The following is a 20,687-nucleotide window of genomic DNA, read 5'->3' as shown; positions in this document are numbered from 1 at the left end:
CTGGATCTCAGACAGACTCGAAATCGAGATCAAAGTCCAAACTGAATCAACTTCAAATTGCAAATTGGGAGGTCCAAATGGGAGTATGGATTCTCATCAATCATTCTGAGCCACAAAGAAACAAAACAAAGCTCAGTCTAGCTTTCCTTGCCGTTCGCAGTGTCTCTCTCTCTCTCACGCTCTCACGCGTCAAACAAACCATTTGATCATCGTGTGTTGATTGTTCCATTGAATGGCGTCATCGCACGACGAGGTACGTGTTGTTGTGTTTGACATTGAACAAAATTGGAATTGCTCAGAACTTGACAGGCTCATCGATCTTACTCCAAAAAAAACCATTTTGCCTTGTTACGATCTCGCAACCCAAGGTTGTCCGACGACACCAGTTCGTGCAGGCCAAGCGAGCTGCGCTTGAGCAGATTCAGAGCAAGCCTGGCTACTATGCAGCGGTCGAGTCGTACCACTCGAACGTTGTGCTGCCGGTGCTGCCGCGACCACGGCCTCCACAGCCAGCCGCGCTGAGCCAGACCATCCAAGAGCAGAGCGCCAATACTAGTAGTGGCACCAATAGCAGCAGTAATCCGGGCAGTCAACACGCAGGACTGATGAGCTCAAACAACGCAGAGTCGCTCACGCCGACAATGGCCGTCGTCGTCGTGCCTGCTGCTGCGGCGGGCTCTGCTCCGTCGGCTGCAAGCACAGCGGGAGGCGCGATCGCTCGCACTGCGCAAATAGGAGCCATGTCTGCTGCGACTGGCGGCCGATCGCAAGAGCCAGTTGACTGGGACGTCTCCGGCGACACTGTCCTGCTATGACCAGAGATGTCGCAGCACCTTGATCTCACTTAAGTTATGCATGTTATGCCTGTCAAACCAGTTGCTGAGGCAGCTCGTTGAACGAATATCAAAATTGGATTGCAACCACATTGGAAAATTGCGGGTGTCTTTGTGTTTTTCATTTGGTCGTTGCTGGACAAACCATCAAGCAGTAGCGCAGCTGTTCCATACAACGAACAGATGCAAAAAAAAAAAAAAAAAAAAGCGCAGAAGAAAAAACAACAACATCGTTAACATCTCATCGAGTCTCGGTTGCGGGCCGTTTGCGAGCAGCAGCTTCCGCTCCAGCAGGAGCGCGCCGCTTCTTGAAGACAACCTTGTCGCCAGAGGTTGCCGCTACACCGGTTGCATCCTCGACAGATTGCGTTGTTCGCTCACCAAAGGTAATCTTGTGCTCGTCCTCTTCATCGCTCTCGGCGGCGAACTGGGTCGAAAAGTGACCCACACGTCGGGCTTTCACCGTGCCGTTGGAGCCGTCTGGTTCGGGAGCGTCGCCTTTCTCGGATTCAGATTTTACAACGGGTACGGGTTCTGGAGGGCGTTCGACGCGCTGCCATGCACCATACGGACTAAACTTTTCGACTACCGCAGGTGCTGCTGCCTCCGTGGCTGGCTGGTCTCCTGCTGTTGTGCTCTCTGTCGTGGCATCAACCTGCGGTGCAGAGCTTGTCAGTGCGCCACCCTTATCGTTTGTGACACTGGTGGAATCGGTTGACTCGCTGGGTACAGACGCTGGGTCGGTGGTTGCCTGCTCTGCGCCCTCTCCAGATTGTTCAGCAGTCTGGTACTGTCCGTAAAAGCCATAGTAGTAATAGTTGTAGTAATCAGCCATTTGTTGTTCAGTGAGCTCGACGCCTCCTTCAGCAGCATAGGTCGTTGCTGGAGCCTCCGCAGTTGCAGAATCAGCTGTCGAGGCTTGAGGGGTTGCTGTCGCAGCGGCATCCGAATGCTTCAATCCTGCAGCAGCCTTGTCTGCGGCAGATGCAGCGGCGGCAAATCCTGCGTTGGCAGAAGCGCCAAGCTTTGGTGCGCTTGGTGGTTTGCTCGGCGCCGGAGCCGATGCTCCACCACTAGTGCTGTTGTTACTACTGCCCGCCGTCGCTGCAGCAGCTGCTGCTATACTTTTCGCACTCTTCTTAACCGTCGAGTCCTTCTTGAGGTGAGGATTGGCCGCCAAGTCTCGCTGGGCTGCCTCAGCGGCTGCGCGCTCAATGGCGGCCATCTGCTCCTTGAGCTTCTCGTCTGCCTTGCGCTGCAGTCCGCCGCGCTTCTTGACATCGTCAATGTGTTTCTGCACGTTCTCCTGATGCGTCTTTCCGCGCTCGTGGATTTGGATGCTCTACCAACAAGACGATTGACACATATCGTTGAGCATTGGTCGCCCATACAACGACAATCCCCCCCTCCGCGCGCCCCGCCCCGACAACGATGACTGCAATCATCATCATGATCATGCCAACAAGTCAAACTCCTCCCCTTCAAATCTGACATACCGCCTTATTGTCGGCAAACCAGACGCGGCAGTACTCGCAGAACTTGCGCGCGTTCGAGACCCAATACTCAGTCCTACACAAGTCAAGGTCAAGGTCAAGGTCAAGGTCAAGGTCAGTTCAGCAGCATCATCGTCATCATTGTGGCGAGATGTTTTGCAAGTGCATGTGCAAGTGCTCGAGGATTTTGGCTGAGCGTTACATTGGAAGTTCAAACGAAGAGGACTGCCTTTCTCAGAGTGTTGTTGTTGTTGTTGTTTTGATTATTCGACTATTCAATAGCAATACAAGCCATAGAATTTATTGTCATTCATTCATACTTTTTTTCTTTTTCTTTTTTTTTTGTCCTTTTCTGAGCTGCTTTGAAAACAGGATGGACGATTTGGACTTGTTCAGCGCGTTTGATCGGTCGAGCTCAGCCGCACCACCGCGCCAGACCACCAATGCGCGGCGCACACGCAGCGACGCGGACGAGGGCGGCATCAAGGCCGAAGCGGAGGACGCGGCTGTGATGATGGACACGGCGCAGGACGAGGCTGGGGCTGCCACGCCGCGGGGCCGCAAGAACAAGCACAGCAGCAGCAGCAGCAGCAGCAGCAGTAGCAGTAGCAGTAGTGCTGTCAAGAGCGAGAGCGCAGACGAAGGCGGCGACGCGCGTTCCAAGCGACCGCGGCTGGAGCACCAGGACGATGCTCCACATGGCGAGGACGAGCGCAAGCAGCCCCGCTCAACTACGACGACGACGACGACGACGACGACGACGACGTCTACTACAAGTGCGACGAAGAAGAAGAGCGCTAGCAAGGCCAGTGCTGCTGCAAGCGCCCGGATCAAGGCGGAGAAGGCATCGGAGGCAGCGGATGACGACGAGGCGAGCAGCCGTGAGGACGACGACGAAGACGACGAGACAAGCGAGACCGACTCCAAGCGACCCCACGGCATCACCGCCAAGCAAGAGCCCATGGACGAGGTCGAGTCTGCAGAAGCACCGCTGCCGATGGCGGCGCACTTGACCTCGGTCGAGGACGCGATCGACGAGGAACTCACCGTCACCCCGCTGTCCACCACCATCATCAATGTCGAGACGACAGAGCGCTGCACACACGAGGTGGCGATTCTGACCAGCGCAGACTATCGGCCGCTGTCGGACGCGCGCATGCCTGCCACCCCGGCCAAAAGCTACCCGTTCACGCTCGATCCATTCCAGCGCGAAGCTGTGCGCTGCCTCGAGCACCACGAGAGCGTGCTTGTGTCCGCACACACCTCTGCAGGCAAGACTGTCGTGGCCGAGTACGCGATCGCCATGTCGCTGCGCGACAAGCAGCGTTGCATTTACACGACTCCGATCAAGGCCTTGTCCAACCAAAAGTACCGCGAGCTCAATGAAGAGTTTGGCGACGTCGGTCTGATGACTGGTGATGTCACCATCAATCCTGGTGCTTCGTGCTTGGTGATGACGACAGAAATTTTGCGCTCCATGCTCTATCGTGGTAGTGAGGTCATGCGTGAAGTCGCCTGGGTCATTTTCGACGAGGTGCACTACATGCGCGACAAGGAGCGAGGTGTGGTTTGGGAAGAGACAATGATTCTGCTTCCCGACAATGTGCATTATGTCTTTTTGTCGGCAACCATTCCTAACGCGCGCGAGTTTGCCCAGTGGATTTGCCATTTGCACCGTCAACCGTGCCACGTCGTCTACACGAGCTTCCGTCCCACGCCGCTTCAACACTACATCTTCCCTGGCGGCGGCGAGGGTCTCTACCTCGTCGTGGATGAAAAGGGCGAGTTCCGTGACGACAATTTCGCCAAGGCCATGGCTATTCTTGCCGACACGCCTGAGGCCAACGCGCTTGCCGCATCCGGCAGCAGCAACAAGAACAGCAAAGGCGGCCCAGGCGGGAAGCGCAAGGGCGCCGGTGGCACGGGCGGGCCCTCGGACATTTTCAAGATTGTCAAGATGATTATGGACCGCAGCTACCAACCTGTCATTGTTTTCAGCTTTAGCAAGCGCGAATGCGAAGAGTACGCACTGCAAATGTCCAAGCTCGACTTTAACAACGACGCCGAAAAGAAGCTTGTGGACGAGGTGTTTAGCAATGCCATCGATTCGCTCTCGGAGGACGACCGCAAATTGCCGCAAGTGGACAACATTCTGCCCCTGTTGCGTCGTGGCATTGGCATCCACCACTCTGGTCTGCTGCCCATCCTGAAGGAGGTCATTGAAATTTTGTTCCAAGAGGGCTTGTTGAAGGCGCTCTTTGCGACCGAAACCTTCTCGATGGGTTTGAACATGCCCGCCAAGACGGTTGTGTTTACGAGTGTTCGCAAGTTTGACGGCAAGGATTTCCGCTGGGTGTCATCTGGCGAGTACATTCAGATGAGTGGTCGCGCAGGTCGTCGTGGTCTCGACGATCGCGGTATTGTTATTTTGATGGTTGACGAGAAGATGGAGCCTGCCGTCGCCAAAAACCTGCTAAAGGTAACGAGAACGAGCAGGAGTTTTGGTTTTTTTTTTGAAAAAAAAAAAAGAAGCTAGGTTTGGGTTTCTTGACACTGACTCGCTGTGAATTTTTGCGCTGCGTAGGGCGAAGCCGATCCTCTCAATAGTGCCTTCTACTTGTCGTACAACATGATCTTGAACTTGCTTCGCGTTGAGGAAATCAACCCCGAGTACATGCTGCAGCGCTCCTTCCGTCAATTCCAGAACAATGCGGCGGTTCCTGCTCTTCACAAAAGTGCGTTGTAGCACAATGTCTGTTTGTGCTTGTGTCGTGCCTTGCTCACCATTGGCATCTTCGTCTTGACAGAGGCCCGCCAGCTCGAGCAACAACGCAACGCAATCTCCATCCCGAACGAAGACCGCGTCGCCGAGTATTACCACCTGCGACAGCAACTCGAGCATTTGCGCGTCAATTTGAAAGATATTGTGATGCAGCCTGCAAACTCGCTGCCCTTCCTGCAAGCCGGTCGTCTGGTCCACGTGACCGATAACGATCAGGACTGGGGATGGGGTGCCGTCGTGAACTATCACAAGAAGCTCACCAATGCCAAAGGCATGGCAGCTGCAGTGGACGGCTCGGACGCTGTGGTGGTTGTGGACGTGCTTTTGCGATGCTCGCTCAAAACCAAGGGCATTGAGCAACCGCGGCCCGTTCGCTTTGACAATGATAAGGCGGAAGTGCAAGTGGTACCCGTCGTACTTGACAAGGTGGACAAGATCAGCACCATTCGTATTTATCTTGCCAAGGATCTCAAGAGCAGCGACAATCGGCGTACAGTCGAAAAGTCGATTCTGGTGAGCTTTGGCTGGTCTTTGTTTCGATTGAATTGGTGATATTTGAGTGTTCTTCTAACGCGTTTGTTTTTTTCTGTCAACACTCACCTTGTGTAGGAGGTCAAGCGACGATTCCCCGATGGCATTCCAGTGCTGGATCCTATTGAAGACATGAATGTGCGCGATGATGGGACACGCAAAGTTGTCAAGGTACAGTCGCGAGCGAGCTGTCACTCCCAATGCGAGGCACAGTCTCACCTTTCCTTCCTCTCCTCCCTCCCCTCGGGTTTTGATTGTTCCGATAGCAAATCGAGTCGCTTGAGCAGCGTCTCTTCTCGCATGCATTGCACAAGGACGCAAACTTGGAATCATTGTTCAATCGCTACTCTGAAAAGATTGCGCTTGGTGAAGAGGTCCGGGCTGCAAGGAAGCAACTCAAGCAGTCCCAGACCGTCCTCCAGATGGACGAACTCAAGTGCCGCAAGCGAGTGCTGCGTCGACTGGGCTTCACATCCTCGTCGGACGTTGTCGATCTCAAGGGCCGTGTGGCGTGCGAAATCAGCAGCGCCGACGAATTGCTTCTCACCGAAATGATCTTCAACGGTGCCTTCAACGAGCTTGCCATCGAGCAGGCTGTTGCGCTGCTCAGCTGCTTTGTCTTTGAGGAAAAGACCGAGTCGAGCGGCGCTCTCAAGGAGGAGCTTGCTGCCCCATTGCGCCAAATGCAGGATGCTGCACGCCGCATTGCCGAGGTCTCTCAAGACAGCAAGCTGGTGGTTGACAAAGAAGAGTATGTCAACTCGTTCCGATCCGAGATGATGGACGTGGTGCATGCGTGGTCAAAGGTACGCTGAGAGATGCTTTGCTGTTGTTCGTTGTTCGTTTGACGCTTTTGGCCATTTCGACGAGAGTGGATATTCGTGATTTCTGTCATTCCTGATTTTTTTTTTTTGGTTTGTGGCTTTGCAGGGCGCCAAGTTTATTCAGATCTGCAACATGACCCGTGTCTATGAAGGCAGCATCATTCGTTGCATGCGCCGGCTCGAAGAGCTCTTGAGGCAAATGTGCCAGGCGGCCAAATCCATCGGTAACACTGAGCTTGAGAACAAGTTTGCTGCTGGTAAGTAGCCGTGTTGCGCACGGTTTTGTTTCTTGTCAACTTTTTTTTTGTGGTGACAGTTTGCTGACTCTGCTTTTGCTCTGTATTCTTGTAGGTATCACACTGATCAAGCGCGATATCGTGTTTGCTGCCAGCTTGTATTTGTAAAACTTGACGCAGCTTCCTTAAGCTCAACACCAATACAATTCAAATAAAACCCGCAACAACACCACAAAAATCTCCATAAAAACAACAATCGCCTCGTTGATTCGAGACATTATTTCCCTAAACTAATGTGGAGGCCAGAGCTACCCATTGGACCCTGGCCATTGCTCGAATCGTTACTTGGGGATGTGCTCGGATAGAGAAAGAGGAGCGCGACTTGACAAAGCGAGAGGAGCAGTCCGAGGGCGTTTGGCTGCCAAACAAACGGATCGTTCCGTCCGTACGCAACCCACAACATACACACGAGGCAACCGAGCCATGCCAGTGGCCGCGACAAGCCGTCTGTGGACTTGGTTTTGACGATTCGCACCTACCAGCAGAAAACACAAACAACAACCAAAAACCAAAAACGAAAATGACAGCGACATCAAAAATGTCAGTCGTTTTCAGGGCGTGATCATCAGAAGCGCGCATGGCACTCCCTTACCAACAGCGAGAGAGGTGCTGCAAAGAACAGAATCGTGGTCAGCGCTCCAACAATGCCAAGGTTCCAGGTAACTTCGGCACGGGTGGTGGACATGCCTCCGACCCACGTAAAGGCAGCTGCAATGTAGCAAAACCCAAGCAACGTCGTTCGTCGCGCGGTGACCTGGTTTGGCGTTTTGACACGAGTTTCACGTTTGCCAAATTGAAAAAAAAAAAAAAAGAGCAAAAGAACAGGGCAGCGAAACAGAGCGAGCACATCATGATGCATCCATCGTTAGATCCAGATCATGCCAATCCCTCTCGACTATCAGCGGTTGAACAAAAGTGTGCAAGTGAGAAGGGACGGAAACTCACCGCGTCGTTGGTGTAGGAAAAGTAAATTGTCAGGTAGTAAATGTACAAGCCGGAGCCGATGCCATTCACAATGATTTGCGTTGGATCACTGATGAGCAAGCCATAGCTTGTCCATAGTACGCAGCTGTGTTGTCACGGTGGTGTATGACAGACAATGCGTGAGTTAACAATTCGCAGCGCTGCACAGTTGACAACCAACCCAACGCGGGCACACCCAACAGCACGGTCAGCGCGAGCACAGCAAGAGGGATGTGTTCGTTGCTCGTCTTACTTGACAATGCCTGCGACGTAGGGCACGATGGAAGTCGCGCCAGTGGTTCTACTGCGCTCGATTTCACGAACGGCTGGTCTGTCATTGTCGTGGAGCTCGTCGTCAGTACTGCAGCAACGCAGACACAAAAGCAAAACCCACAAAAACAAGCCATTTTTGAACCACCCCCTCTCAATCAACATTTACATGCTGGATGCAAACACGGCGACGGTCGCAATGATGGCAGCGACACTCAGAATTGTTTGAATCATTGAAGCCAAAGCAAGCAAATTTCCAAGCAAAGCACAAAAGAGTGGACCAACAACAACAAAAAAAAAAGCCAAACGAACAAACATTGCAACGTATTCGCAACCGAGCGACAAACGCGAAAACGCTAGTTGTTCAATTTCCATACAAACAACAGAGCCTCAGTTTGAATGAGGAAAAAAAAAAATTCAATACAAAACTCAATACAAAACTCAATCCAATCCTTTTTTTTTTTTTTTTTTCAAAAGCTTCGTATCCAACAATGTCGGATCGCAAGCACTCGCTGGACGGCGCGCAAGACGACGAGCCGATGGCCAAGATCGCGCGATTGGAGAACGCCGAGCCGAGCGGGCAGGGCACTGGACTATCGCAGCAGGAGCAGCAGCAGCAGGAGCAGCAGGAGCAGCAGAGTGGAAATGGCGCCAAAGGGTCGATCGCTGCTCCTACCTCTACCGCTCCATCTACTGCTGCTGCTGCTTCAGTTGCCAGCGATGGGATTGCTCCAGGAATGGCGCCGCCATTGCCGCAGGTGCACGTGGCGCCTGGCGAGCCGGGAGCGCCTGCGACGGACGCCGAGCGGGCCTTGCTCCAGCAGCACTTGCGCCAGCTGCTCAAGGACGTCGAAGGCCGCGACGAGTACATGTTCTTTGCAGAGCCAGTGAGCGCCGAGGATGCGCCGGACTATGCCGACGTGATTGGCGAGCCGATGGACTTTCGAACCATGCGCGGCAACATTGAAGCCGGAGCGTATCCCAGTCTCGCAGCCTTCGAGCGCCACCTCAAGCTCGTCTTTACCAATTGCATGCACTACAATGGCCCAGAGAACCACTACCATCGTCAAGCCAAGAAGCTGCTCCAGATGTCCGTGGACCGTCTGGTGCCCAAAACCCTGACGGCGTTCGAGCGCGATCGCCAAAAGCTGCGCGCCCCGCCAACCCCAGTTGCTGCCAGCAGCCGAGGTGCCAGCGACAACGAGGCAGGCGCTGCATCAACACCCAAGCAGAAACTGTCTCGCGACGAGAAAATGTCGCAGCAGCAGCTCTTGCAACAGCAGCAACAACAACAGCTGCAACTGCAGCAACACCAGCTCCAACAGCACCAACAATTGCAAGGACGAACGCCACAACCGCAATCTCATCAGCCGCACCACCAACACCAACAGCTCCTGCTCCAGCAGCAACAAGAGTTTCTTCAACATCAGCAGTCTCGCACAAGTTCACAGCACAGCCCTCAGCAACAACAGCACCAGCAGCCACACCACCGGCGCCAGTCTGTTACTGCGTTGACTCCTGCCGAGATTGCTGCTTTGGCACCAGAAGTGTTGGCTCGACATGCGCTTCCTCGCCGTGCACGTGCAACACCGGCCGCACCTCTTGACGATGCGACTGCCAGCTCCCTCGTAGCAAGTGCGAATGCGACGTTAGCTTCCGGTTTAGCTCCGATGACAGCAAGCACTCCTCTCGGACTTAGCGGTAAGTCGAGTGACTGGTTTGTTGCTCAATGGGGGTGGCAGTTAAGTTTTAATGTTTGTTTGGTTTTCGTTTTTGGTTTTGGTTTTGACATGGGCTTTGATGTTGGTTTCGCTGTCTGCTGCGATTGGGTCGATCTAGTGCCGCATGCAATGCCTGCTTCGGTGCCCACATTAGAAAGCTATGCCTCCAATGTCCCAGTTCCGATTGTTCCGTTGAACGAGCCACAAAGCCACATTGTGTCGCCGGGTAGGTTCTTTGATTGCGTTCTTTGATTGCGTACGACGGGTAGATGCCTGCATATCGGTCTGACTTGAACTTGGGCTCTTCTTTCGTTTGAAAACCCGCCATAGTCGTGTTCACCTCCTATGGCGCGAGAGCAACTTTTGCACCGACTTACAACTCTGCTCATGCAAGTCTCAGCAAGGACGAATCTGCGCTCTTGTTTAACGACGTGGACGAAGCAAAGCGCATTGCGTCGATGCGCACCTCGCAGCAAGAGATTGATGCCTTGAACCATCAAGCTCAGCAGCAGCTTGGATCTGTTGCAGGCATTTCAGCCAAGTACGTTCATTTTGAATCACGAGAAGACAAAAAGCACTTGCAGAATGTGGTCAATGTGACAGGTTGCAACTTTGTTTTGTTCATCTGCGACTGACTGATGGCACGCGTCTATGATTCTTTTCTTCAGAGACAAAGTGGCAGTCATTCTGTCGGCCAACTCGGCTTTGCTGCGATCTCTGCAACTGCAGCAAATTGAACGATTATCCACTCAACTTTTGTCATCTCCTGGATCGAATGAGGCTGCAGTTGGTACGCATTTCACGTCTCTGACCTATTTTGTTCTGATTGGGGTTGCCTCACTATGTATGTGTTTTTTTTCTTTTTGCGATGCAGCGGCCTCTGTTTTTAGCAACCTACGACATCTGCTCCCGTCATTCCCGAATGCACTCGAAATACCGCCTTCGGCTGCGATTCGTGCAGCCTTGAATGTCCAGCAACCAGTTAAAGTCGCCTCCAACTCAACAAGTACCGGCCGTTCCACTACCGTTTCGGTGCCGCTACCTTTCACCACCGGCGCGTCCTCGACCGTCGATACCAAGCTTGATATTGACAATACGGACGAAGCTGCTGATTGTAAGGTGTCTCAGCGACCTATTGCTTGCTGTTCTCCATTTTTTTTCTGACATCAATCGTGCTACGCTGCAATGACAGACATTTGCGCAAACTGCGGTGTGTTTGACACTCCCGAGTGGCTGCATGGCGCTTTGCCAAACCAACCGCTTTGCTTCGGTATGTGGGTTGGTTGTTTGGTGCCTTTTTGACCTGTGATTCACCCTTACTCGCCGCTTACCCCTCCTCCCTCTCCGCTCCTGTCTGTTTTTTTTTGCATAGCTTGCGGAACCTACTGGCGACAGAATCGACGCAATCGTCCATGCGGACGGTTTGCAAATCCCGCAATCGCACAAGTCGGTACAACATGGAACTGAGCAGAGCTCTGCCAAGGCTGACTGGTGAATTTGCATTGTTTTGTATTTCTAAAATGTTGTTCCATTAAAGATCTTCGGGTTGTAATGACTGCAGAAGTGAAATTGCAATTTTTGTTGAATGACGAACAAAACAAGCTCAAACGCCTCTCAACGCCTTTCTCGGTCGTCTCTTCGACTGCTATGGCTACTGCTGCTCCTGCCATCGCGAGTGTCAGCATCACGCCTGTCACGGGTAGCCGGCGATCGCGATCGAGACCGGGAGCGTGAGCGGGACGGCGATCCTCGACTACGACCGCGGGATTCGCGTGATGGAGAAGGCGACCTGGATCGCGACCTGGATCGAGACCGAGCGCGCTCGTCGCGTCGCCGTGAGCTCGAGTGCACAGGCGACGGGGAGCGGGACCGCCTGGACGACCCTTGCCGACGTCGGGAGCTCGTGCGACGATCGTCCTCGTCGTACTCTTCGCTGTCTGCCTCACTGCCGCTGTCGCTACCGTCGTCTGACGAGTCGCGCCGTGAATGTCGTCGTCGTGACGCTGATGATGACGATGACGAGTGCCTGTGATCTCTGTCGCGGGAGTCGCTCTTGTGCTTCTTGTCCTTCTTGCTCTTCTTGTCCTTTTTGTGTTTCTTGTCCTTCTTCTCCTTCTTGTCCTTCTTGCTCTTGGCGTCCCGCGAGCGGCTGGCAGCAGCAGTCGCAGCAGCTGTTTGCGAGCTCTTGGCGGCGAGCATGGCTGCCAGTGCCGCTCTGCGCTGCTCGGCCGCTGCAGGATTGTCATCGAAGCCGCCGTCCTCGTCCTCATCGTCGGACGACGACGTGCTCGACACGTCCAGCACAATCTCCTGCGACGGATTCAGCTTCATAAAGTTACGGCATTGGTACGTCAGGTGTCCCAGCTGGCCGCACTTTTTGCATGCTCCCGGCTTGATCTGTGTGGGATCGTGTACGACTGAATGTGAGAGCGACATTGTTCGCAAAGACTGGACTTGGGCGTCGTTAATAATTTTAGTGTGTGTAATGGATAAAGTGATGCTCAACACTCTGATCTCAAGTTTGATTTTCGCTGGGACGAAGAGTTGTGGCGTGCGAATGGAAGTGATCGCGCTTCAACATTGTCAACCGTGTTTCGATGCAACCCGGAGCACAACCTGGAATCAGCACTTGAGCATAGCATGCAAGAGTGATTACGGAAGTGTCCTTGACTGAGGATAGAGTGCGGAAGACAGATGTGAGCTGAGCTCAATTCGTAACACGATGCAAAATGCAAAGATCAAAGAAATGCCGTTATTTTTGCCCCCTCACTCCATACTGTACATATCCAACAAGTTCAGTCTTTCCACATCCTTTTCCCATTCTCCGTTGTTTCCCGGGTGTGACATACACAACAGAATCCGGTTTTCCAGTTTTCCGGTAAGAATCTTGCTTTCATTTGGTTTTTCATCTTCCTTTGACACGGCCACTCTCCACGACCACGCTCGTCCTTCGCTCAACTCCAACGCATCACAAATCACGAGCAACTCCTCCTCTGCCACCTCCCCCTTGCTTTGAGCCAGGATGATCATTCTCGGGGAGCGGTGCGGTTTGCTCGCGGTTTGGTTTTTTTCCCAATTGCCGCTCCTCCTCCTCCTCCTCATTTCGCTCTTCCTCACTGCTCTCTCTCTCTCTCTCTCTCCCCCAACGCCGCCAACTCCCACCTCCCAAATCTCTACTCTACGCTTGCACACATACACTCTCTCTTTCTCGTCCAAACCCTCGTTTCCGCCTCGCCTGCGTTGTTCAGTCGCTTCAACTTGCGTTTTCCCCATTTCGTCCCGGTAACTGGGAAATGCAAAAAAAAAAAAAAAAAAAAAAATCCAAACGTTTTTTTTTTTTTTTTTTTTTTTTTTGTGACTTGCCTTTCTGGATTGAGAATGCATTCCTTTTTTTTTTTTTTTTGAAAGCTTGATTTCGAATTGCGAGAACAAGCGAAGCGACACAGAGAGACACACACAGAGAGATCTGGAAGAACTGTAAGCGACACATCCTATCGCATGCTCTGGAACGTACAATCGAGAAGAGCCGGGTGAAAAAAACGTGAAGAGACATTCGCATGATCGTTGCCCTGGAATTGGGGAAAAACCGGTTGCAGCAAAGGCAACGGCACCCTTGCCCCTCTTCTCTCTCCTTCCCGCTCCCGTTCGAGACCTGGCATTTCGGTGCCAGGCAAGCGCCAGTGAGTGATGGCAGATTTCCGCGTGGCCGGGGCCGAGACGGCGAGCCGAAACCGCAGCGCTGAGCAGTCGCACATGACGATTGAAAGAGGGGCGGGGCGTTGTTTGCTGGCAACAGCACAAAGATCGTCGAATCCGGGCAGCCAAACCGCACGAGTGACGTGAGTAGAGGGGCAACCGGGGCAGCAAGAAGTTGCTGAACAATCACGAGATACCCGGAGACACGAAAGGGAAGTGCCAGCGCCGAGAGCGAGCTGAAAGACGAGCCGAAACCGTGTGAAATTGCGCGCACGAAAAAAGGTGGAAACCGCCAAACCGCATTCTTCTGGAACGCACAGCACTGCGTAGCCAGGCGACCGTTCTCGCTGCATTGCACTCGGTCGTGTTTCTTTGATGAGATCGCTACGCCGGAGGATTATTGAAGCGCGAAGAGTGAGAGGAAAGGAGAGACAGCGATGCGGTCTGGCTGGAATGCGCCGCTTCAGGATCTCTCTCACATGCACTGAACCAGCCACCGACTCTGAGCCGTCGTGCAAGCATCATTGTAGCATTCATGCCCCTACTTTCTCTTCAAACTCGTCGAGCTGCTCCATGACTGGGTGGGGTGGCGACAAGGGGAGGGGCGCGGGGGAGTTTGGAGTTTGGAGACCTCTTGTCAACTATGTTCTTGTTAGAACAGCTCGATTCTGGTTGGTTGAGGCAGCACGAACCAATGCCTTGTTGCAGCTGACTCATGCGAGCCGTGGTGCTTGAGGATTGTGTGTGCTTTTTTTTCTTCTTGTATGCGTGCCAGTGAGCTGTGGACTCACAGTGTCTACGTCGACCCCGCGCCTGACTCCCAACAAAACACAAAACGCATCACAACGATCGCCCTCCTGTGTTTGTTTGCGCTATTTCTCTCTGCAGCCGCCGCCCCCCCCCCCTCTCGCTTGATGAATGCAATCGATGCTTGACACTCAGCTAGCTCCTGCTGGACATCTCAGCCCACTCAAAAGCAACACACTGTGAACTCAAAGAACGGCAGAAAAACAAACGAAGCGATCGATCTTGGAATGCGTCTTCGTTTGTTTATGTTTTTTCGTTTCGCTTTTTTCGTGCTCGGGTTTCTGATTGTCGAGAAGGGATGTCTGCAAAAGAAGGTTGAAAGTGGGTTGAAATGCGGGTCATTGTCTGCCAGAGGAGAGAACCTGGAGAAGGTGGAATCAGAAGCAAAAGGGGAAAATGGACCATCCTGCCCGCCTTTCAACCCATTCAAACGGAGGCGGAGGGTCTTGAGCACTTGGACTGCCTCAACCTGGCTCAGACAGTTGCATTCAAAATCGTCCGCATCTCGTTCCTTATCTCTCTCGCCTGGGCAATTTCGCCCCCCCCCTTTTTGGAGTGTGGAGCGGGTCGTCTGATCCAAGCGCCAGCACCCCGCTGCCATGCTTTCACCCCTTCTTGATCCTCCCAGCTCAATCCTCTCCTTTCCTTAAATGACCCCCAATCTTTCTACATCCTGATCTCTCAGGGAAGGGGGCAGGAGTAAACGCGAATCCTGCTTGCATTGTCCTCATTCTTTTCGCTTTCACGTTTGTTTTTGTTTTTGTTTTTTGGTTTTGTTTTTGTTTGTGTTTGATCGGCTTTTTGGAGTTTTTGACCATGTCTTATCGCACACATGCACACGCTGCCCACCCTCTTTCGTTTTTGCTGCTACTAGTGCTTGCCCCCAACACGAGTGTGATAGCTTTTCGTCTCCTCACTCCATTTTTTCGCTTTTGTTTGCTTTTTTGAGCGGGAAGGTCAGCCAATTTATTCCGACTTTACACATATGCTCGTTCTCCATCAAAACACGCACTCTCGCTTTCTTTCTATCGCGCGTGTCTCCACTCATCTCTCTCTCTCTCCCCCCCCCCAACCTCCCAAACACCATTTCTACTGACCACCGCCCTGTTTCCTGGGTGTTTGCCTTGCTTTGCCACAGCAACTCGATTCCTGTTTTTTTTTTTTTTTTTTTTTTTGCGTTCCAAAGCCCTCAACTCCGCTCTTCTCTTCCGGCTCTGCATCGCCCTCACCTGTTGACTCTTCCCCCCCCCCGCCTCTACCACCTTCTTCCACTCTCAATCCTCCTCCATTGCTCACAGCCCCGAGCACGCGCGTGAGGGTGGTGAAGAGGTGCGAGCTCTTGTTTTTTTTTTTTCTGGCTGCATTCTGATGTGACGCTTTTTTTTTTTTTTGAAATGAAACCGCACACTCCGTTCTCCTCGTTCCGCCTGCCTTTCCGCCACTCTCTCTCCCTCTCTCTCTCGCTCATCACACAGTTCGCATACTAATCACCGCCCCCCAGCGCTCGTCGTCTCTCTCCACCCCTTGCTCCACTCCTTGCTCCTTGCACTTTGTTGTGTTCTGTTTTGATCTCAATGCTCACTTGTATCACTTTTTTTTTTTTTTTTTTTTTTGGCACCGCTTTTCGTCACATTGGTCATACAGGCGGAACACGAAGCGTCTCTGGATAGCGCCCCACCTCTCCCTCCTCGTCTTTCATTGTGCGTGTACGCTCGTCACTCAACACAGATCGCGCCTTGAAAACGGAGGCTGTTTCCGCTTTGGACAAGCACCCCCCAAAAAGCCAAGCAAACGAGACTCGCACGTTGGCCTCTCCTGCGTGTAGCTCTCCCTGCACCCCTCCCCCGGCGCTCTCGTTCCTCAGCAAGCCACCCTCGAACTCTGGAAGCTGACTTTCAAGCCCAGTAGCTCAACTCACCACCGACAGCAGAAAGCAAAGGAAAACAAACGCTTTGTTTTTTTTTTTTGAACCCTTGTTTTGCAGCCATGGACACGACCACCAGCATGCCCTTCCTCGTAAACCACCACCCAGGGTCATTTCAGCCAAATCCAGGCCCCATGGTGCAGATGGGTGGCATGCGCATCAGCCCAGTCGCCAGCATGACGAGCATGGGCAGCGCGTCGGCCGCCAGCGCAAACAGCCCTGCAATGGGCCTGCTGCCCGCTCCGAGTCATCAATATCTGCAGCAGCCGCAGCAGCAGCAGCAGCAGCAGCAGCAAGTGCACGACCAAATGTTCATGCAGCAACAGCCAGGGCAGCCACCACAGCAGTTCCTGCATGTGCCAAACCAGCAGTTCATGGCGCCGTCGCAGCCCTATCCTCAGCAACACGGCTTTTACGTCGGACAACCAGCACCGGCACTTGCATCACCACACCAGCAGCCCATCTACATGGCGTCGCAAGCACCACCGCAACTACAGCAACCACAACAACAGCAGCAACAGCCATCGCCGCAACAGCAAATGCTGCAGCAGCAACAACAGCAATTCCAGCAACGGCAGCAGATGCTCATGCCACCGCAACAGTCCTTGTCACAAACCCAACTGCTTGTGCCAGCAGGCGCACAGTTGCGAACATTGTCGCCAAACGAGCAGCCAGTTCCCTATCTGCAGCACCAGCAACAACAGCCGCCGCAACCGCCCATGATGCACAACCTCCCCGCAATGCACGGCCCGTCGAATGGCTCGTTGGACGACTTGCATGCACGAAAACTCACCCCAAATGGCGACGACGACATGGGGGATGGTGCGGACGGCGACGACGGGGAAGGCGACGAAGAGGAAGAGGACGACGACGACATGCAGGGCTCCCATCGTGTTGGCAGCGGCTATGTGCGGCACTCTCCAGCCGCGCTGGTGTGGTTGACGACCCACTTTGAGCAGGCGTCGACTGGCAGCGTGGCCCGTGGCATCATTTATGCGAGCTATGAGGATCACTGCCGCGAAAACAAGCTGGCGCGTATCAACGCGGCCACCTTTGGCAAGCTCATCCGCCAGGTCTTTCCCAAGCTCCGCACTCGGCGGCTGGGGATGCGCGGGCAGTCAAAGTACCACTACATTGGCATGCGCGTCAAGCCATCTTCTCCGTTGTACGAGCAGCTGAGCGCCCAGCACGAGCATTTGCATGCAGTGACGCGAGGCAACCAGCGCGGCGGTGCCAACGCCATCGCCGCCGACGATGATGGCGATGATAACGACAGCGGCGAGGGTCCCAACAGCGACCCTCGTCGCTCTGGTAAGATTACCGTGTGGTCGCTGGAAGGGGAATCGGACAAGAAGCCGCGCCGTGGTCGCCCACCAAAGTCGCGCGCTGCCGACGCGAATCCCGCGCCCGATGCGGCTGGCATGGGCGGCCCGGTCGAGTATGGTGCCGCTCCCCATGCCGGTGGTCACCCGCTACCGCCGCACTTGCAACAGCAGGCGATGCCTTTCGCTCCCCCTGCATTCGGCATGGCGCCGCCACTCCCATCGCATCTGGCGCCACCCCCTGGCTACCAACCTGGCTTTTACCCGACACCGAGCTCCCCCAGCACCATGTACCTGCGTCAACAACAGCAGCAACAGCAACAGCAACAACCGCCGCAACAGCAGCATCAGCTTGCCCCGCAACCACCGCCCCCTGCCCCAGCACCACTCCCCTACGTGGTGATTTCGGTGCCTGCGCCGGGCACAGGTGGCTCTTCGGGTGTTGATCCCTCCACGCAAATCAACCCAGCCTTCCTCGACATGCTGCCGCGGTTCACCGCGACGATCGATCCCAACGTGTTCCCTGCTGGTTCGGGGGCCGAAGCGATCGCTTTGCGCGACGAGTTTGTGCACACTCACCGTCAACTTTGCCGTGTTGTATTCGCGCTGGGTCTGGCGCACCAGTTTGAACTGATTCCACTTGTCTGGCACACATTCTGGCACATTTCTGCGAACGGCGTTGGCCCTGTCGGGCAGCCGTCCAACCCGGCCGTGCAACAGCCCATCCAGGTGCTGAATCTGCCCTTCAGCGCCTTCTCGGCCATTCAAATCCAGTTTGTTTCTCATCCAGCCGTGCTGGAGTTCCTGGAGCGAGCAGACCTGGCCATGTACGACGGACTCACCAGGCATCTCGTCCCCGAATTGGTTCGTCCTGTCGAAAACCTGCAGGCTGTGCGCATGTTTGCCAAGAACATTGAGGGATCCATGCTCGATGCCCTCGAATCCTGCGTGCCTCCGCAGGTGGTCGAGGTGCTTGTGCGCGCCTCCTCGACGTTCGCGCGAACCCTTCGTCGACGAACGGCCATCACGTACCTGGGCCAAGCCGTGCACTCCATGATCCAGCATCCCGAGCAGCTCCAGGCCATGAATGCCGCTATTGCGCGCATCGAGTTTGACAGCGTCCACGATCAGGCCGGCTGGGTGACTCGCTGCGATGAAACCGTCGTTGCACGATTGGGTGAGCAATTCCGTCAAATGCTGCGGAGCATTTCACGACTGGACGACCTGACGCTTTGGGTGGAGAGTGTTGTGGACGAGCTCGTCATTTCAAAGTCCCCGATCTCGCAGCAATCCGCATCATCATCGCGACCCAAGCACGGGTTTTTCGGCACGGCACTGGCCGTCTCTCCTCCAATGAACGGCGTCATGGGCGCTCCTCTGTCTGCCACATCCGCATCGTCTTCCAGCAGCATGTTTACGAGTGTTTTGCAGCCTTCTCCGGCAGCGGCCGCCAACCTTGCCGAGTTTTCGTATCGCGCCTGCCAGTTTATTCTGCGATGGAGCTACTACTCGTCGCTCGTCATTCGCGATTTGACTCTCCGCAGCTGCCCGACGTTTGGCTCCTTCCATCTCGTTCGTTTGCTCGTTGACGAGTACATTTACTTTTTGCTCGAAACCGAAGTGCATGCTCGGCTCGGTTTGACCACTGTTCTTCTCGGCCACATTGCAGTCGTGCCAGATGATGGTCAGGTTTCCACCCCAGTCCCGACCATTGCCCTGACCTCCTTGACCCATCCTTGGCAAGCGCCGCCGGATTCTGCGCGCAGCTTTAATTCTGTTACGAGTGCCGCGACAATGCACATGCAGCAGCAGCAACAGTACCAGCAGCAGCAACAACAGCAGCAGCAGCAGCAGCAGCAGCAGCAGCAGCAGCAGCAGCACCAGCAGCAGCAGCACCAGCAGCACCAGCACTACCAACAGCCCCAACAACCCCTGCACCAACAGCAACTCCTACAACAACAACCACAACAGCAACTCCAACAACTCCAACAGCAGCAGCAACAGCAATACTACATGCAGCCCTACCAAACCCAGCAACAACCGGTTGCGCCCCCAATGGCAACAGCGCCACAACCGGCTCGAGAGGAACCTCCGAAGCCCGCGAGGCGCCCGCGTGAAGATGAGGATGACGGTGCAGAAGATTCTGCAACTCCATCCAGCAGTTCGCAGGCCGGTGAAACGTCAGCGGAAGCTGCTGGGCAGCCCACGCGCGAGACCGATTCACCGCCGCCTGTCAAGAAGACTCGCCTTGATGCAGAACAGCACGAGCACAATCACGATGAGAGCAATTCAGATGTCCCGCTTGCTGCTGCGGACGTACCTCTTGCCGCCGATGCACCTTCGACGGCACCCAAGATCAAAGACGAGGCACCCGAGATCAAAGAAGAGGCACCCTGATTCGGGATGCCCCATTTGTTGTTGCGAGGTCAAGACTGAACAGCAACAACAGGTCATTCGAGGTTGTCAGCTCCTAACCGCCCCAAACACCACGTCTACTCATTTGTATCACCACCACCACCATCACCTCCTGACTTTTGCTTCTTTTTTTCCGGCGATTTTTCTGCTTGACGTTTCTGAAACAATACAATTAGTATTTTGGATTTGAATGAATGAATGAACGAATGAATGAAGATTCGTGCAGGTTGGTCATGGAACAAGCTCGCCAATAGTGAATCGCTCAATCATTGTATGAGCGGATCGCGAATGTGCAATAGTTGCAAAGGGCCCAGTTGCGTCGCTTCCGGCGTAGTACAGGATGACTTTGAGACCACCAGGGTGCTGTCAGCATCGATATTGTGGCGGTCAGTTGTTCCCTCCAGGCCGTCCGGTTTTGCCTCACAGCATTCGCAACTCAATCTTCTATCGTACCATTGTTACAAATGTCGTCACGTCAAGGACTTTGCCGTGAAGGGCCATCCACAGGGTGGGCTTGGGGTCCGCGGCAGTGAATTCTTCCACGAGCTTGCGCTCGACCTCGCGCATTGCCTGCAGACGCCCCATCATGGTGGTTGGAGCAGGATTGCTGGATGACGATGCTTCAATTCGATCCCGCAGTCCATGTGCGCGAAGCTCGTCCAGCGAGATTTGTCGCGACATTCACGAAAGAAAAGCAAGAGTGCGCTTTCGCTCAATTCGAGAATCGCTCTTATTATCTGAGATACTGAAGAAAAGCTAATTCAATACAACAACAAAGACAAAAAAAAAGCAACCCGTCCACCTCGCTTG

The 20,687-nt window shown here is 54.0% G+C and overlaps 8 protein-coding genes across 8 annotated transcripts; 4 read left to right on the top strand and 4 right to left on the bottom strand.

Moving 5' to 3' along the window:
* Positions 1-147: 147 nt before the first annotated feature.
* On the top strand, positions 148-924 carry CAOG_00362 (hypothetical protein). Its single transcript, XM_004365176.2, has 2 exons — positions 148-253; positions 369-924. The coding sequence occupies exons 1-2, from the start codon at positions 233-235 to the stop codon at positions 813-815; spliced, it is 468 nt and encodes a 155-aa protein (XP_004365233.1). The 5' UTR covers positions 148-232; the 3' UTR covers positions 816-924.
* A 116-nt stretch (positions 925-1,040) lies between these two features.
* CAOG_00361 (hypothetical protein) lies at positions 1,041-2,640 on the bottom strand (the record flags this gene model as incomplete). Its single annotated transcript, XM_004365175.2, has 3 exons — positions 1,041-2,175; positions 2,330-2,402; positions 2,615-2,640. The coding sequence occupies 3 exons, from the start codon at positions 2,638-2,640 to the stop codon at positions 1,075-1,077; spliced, it is 1,200 nt and encodes a 399-aa protein (XP_004365232.1). The 3' UTR covers positions 1,041-1,074.
* A 13-nt stretch (positions 2,641-2,653) lies between these two features.
* Positions 2,654-6,934, top strand: CAOG_00360 (SKIV2L2 protein). The gene is made up of 7 exons (XM_004365174.2): positions 2,654-4,805; positions 4,911-5,061; positions 5,134-5,621; positions 5,718-5,810; positions 5,906-6,445; positions 6,570-6,720; positions 6,815-6,934. The coding sequence occupies exons 1-7, from the start codon at positions 2,700-2,702 to the stop codon at positions 6,865-6,867; spliced, it is 3,582 nt and encodes a 1,193-aa protein (XP_004365231.2). The 5' UTR covers positions 2,654-2,699; the 3' UTR covers positions 6,868-6,934.
* Positions 6,850-8,257, bottom strand: CAOG_00359 (hypothetical protein). The gene is made up of 5 exons (XM_004365173.2): positions 8,162-8,257; positions 7,976-8,053; positions 7,705-7,828; positions 7,352-7,513; positions 6,850-7,234 (listed from the first exon to the last, which is right to left on the bottom strand). Exons 1-5 carry the CDS (start codon positions 8,224-8,226, stop codon positions 6,977-6,979), a joined length of 687 nt encoding a protein of 228 aa, XP_004365230.2. The 5' UTR covers positions 8,227-8,257; the 3' UTR covers positions 6,850-6,976.
* A 220-nt stretch (positions 8,258-8,477) lies between these two features.
* On the top strand, positions 8,478-11,259 carry CAOG_00358 (hypothetical protein). Its single transcript, XM_004365172.2, has 7 exons — positions 8,478-9,693; positions 9,832-9,939; positions 10,044-10,254; positions 10,382-10,503; positions 10,588-10,827; positions 10,906-10,983; positions 11,086-11,259. Exons 1-7 carry the CDS (start codon positions 8,484-8,486, stop codon positions 11,178-11,180), a joined length of 2,064 nt encoding a protein of 687 aa, XP_004365229.2. The 5' UTR covers positions 8,478-8,483; the 3' UTR covers positions 11,181-11,259.
* CAOG_00357 (hypothetical protein) lies at positions 11,205-12,154 on the bottom strand. The gene has a single exon (XM_004365171.2). The coding sequence runs from the start codon at positions 12,147-12,149 to the stop codon at positions 11,328-11,330; it is 822 nt and encodes a 273-aa protein (XP_004365228.1). The 5' UTR covers positions 12,150-12,154; the 3' UTR covers positions 11,205-11,327.
* Positions 12,155-16,202: 4,048 nt separating this feature from the next.
* On the top strand, positions 16,203-19,859 carry CAOG_00356 (regulatory factor X; the record flags this gene model as incomplete). The annotated part of the gene is made up of 1 exon (XM_004365170.2): positions 16,203-19,859. One exon carries the CDS (start codon positions 16,203-16,205, stop codon positions 19,857-19,859), a length of 3,657 nt encoding a protein of 1,218 aa, XP_004365227.2.
* Positions 19,860-20,081: 222 nt separating this feature from the next.
* Positions 20,082-20,565, bottom strand: CAOG_00355 (hypothetical protein). The gene is made up of 2 exons (XM_004365169.2): positions 20,331-20,565; positions 20,082-20,240 (listed from the first exon to the last, which is right to left on the bottom strand). The coding sequence occupies exons 1-2, from the start codon at positions 20,556-20,558 to the stop codon at positions 20,109-20,111; spliced, it is 360 nt and encodes a 119-aa protein (XP_004365226.1). The 5' UTR covers positions 20,559-20,565; the 3' UTR covers positions 20,082-20,108.
* Between the last annotated feature and the right edge of the window lie 122 nt (positions 20,566-20,687).

The sequence above is a fragment of the Capsaspora owczarzaki genome, assembly GCF_000151315.2.
Source record: "Capsaspora owczarzaki ATCC 30864 unplaced genomic scaffold supercont2.1, whole genome shotgun sequence".
Taxonomy (NCBI): domain Eukaryota; class Filasterea; order Ministeriida; family Capsasporidae; genus Capsaspora; species Capsaspora owczarzaki.
Note: the sequence above shows the minus strand (reverse complement) of the source record. Positions and strands in the feature narration are given on the sequence as shown.

Coding starts and splice junctions, on each gene's coding strand:
- CAOG_00362 (XM_004365176.2), top strand. CDS start 233: ATGGCGTCATCGCACGACGAG. Junction 254..368: donor TGGCGTCATCGCACGACGAG/GTACGTGTTGTT, acceptor TCGCAACCCAAG/GTTGTCCGACGACACCAGTT.
- CAOG_00360 (XM_004365174.2), top strand. CDS start 2,700: ATGGACGATTTGGACTTGTTCAGCGCGTTTGATCGGTCGAGCTCAGCC. Junction 5,062..5,133: donor GGTTCCTGCTCTTCACAAAA/GTGCGTTGTAGC, acceptor TCGTCTTGACAG/AGGCCCGCCAGCTCGAGCAA. Junction 6,721..6,814: donor TGAGAACAAGTTTGCTGCTG/GTAAGTAGCCGT, acceptor GTATTCTTGTAG/GTATCACACTGATCAAGCGC.
- CAOG_00359 (XM_004365173.2), bottom strand. CDS start 8,226: ATGATTCAAACAATTCTGAGTGTCGCTGCCATCATTGCGACCGTCGCC. Junction 7,829..7,975: donor TACGTCGCAGGCATTGTCAA/GTAAGACGAGCA, acceptor GTGACAACACAG/CTGCGTACTATGGACAAGCT. Junction 7,235..7,351: donor CAGCACCTCTCTCGCTGTTG/GTAAGGGAGTGC, acceptor TTCTGCTGGTAG/GTGCGAATCGTCAAAACCAA.
- CAOG_00358 (XM_004365172.2), top strand. CDS start 8,484: ATGTCGGATCGCAAGCACTCGCTGGACGGCGCGCAAGACGACGAGCCG. Junction 10,255..10,381: donor GTTGCAGGCATTTCAGCCAA/GTACGTTCATTT, acceptor TCTTTTCTTCAG/AGACAAAGTGGCAGTCATTC. Junction 10,984..11,085: donor AAACCAACCGCTTTGCTTCG/GTATGTGGGTTG, acceptor TTTTTTGCATAG/CTTGCGGAACCTACTGGCGA.
- CAOG_00357 (XM_004365171.2), bottom strand. CDS start 12,149: ATGTCGCTCTCACATTCAGTCGTACACGATCCCACACAGATCAAGCCG.
- CAOG_00355 (XM_004365169.2), bottom strand. CDS start 20,558: ATGTCGCGACAAATCTCGCTGGACGAGCTTCGCGCACATGGACTGCGG. Junction 20,241..20,330: donor TGACGACATTTGTAACAATG/GTACGATAGAAG, acceptor CGATGCTGACAG/CACCCTGGTGGTCTCAAAGT.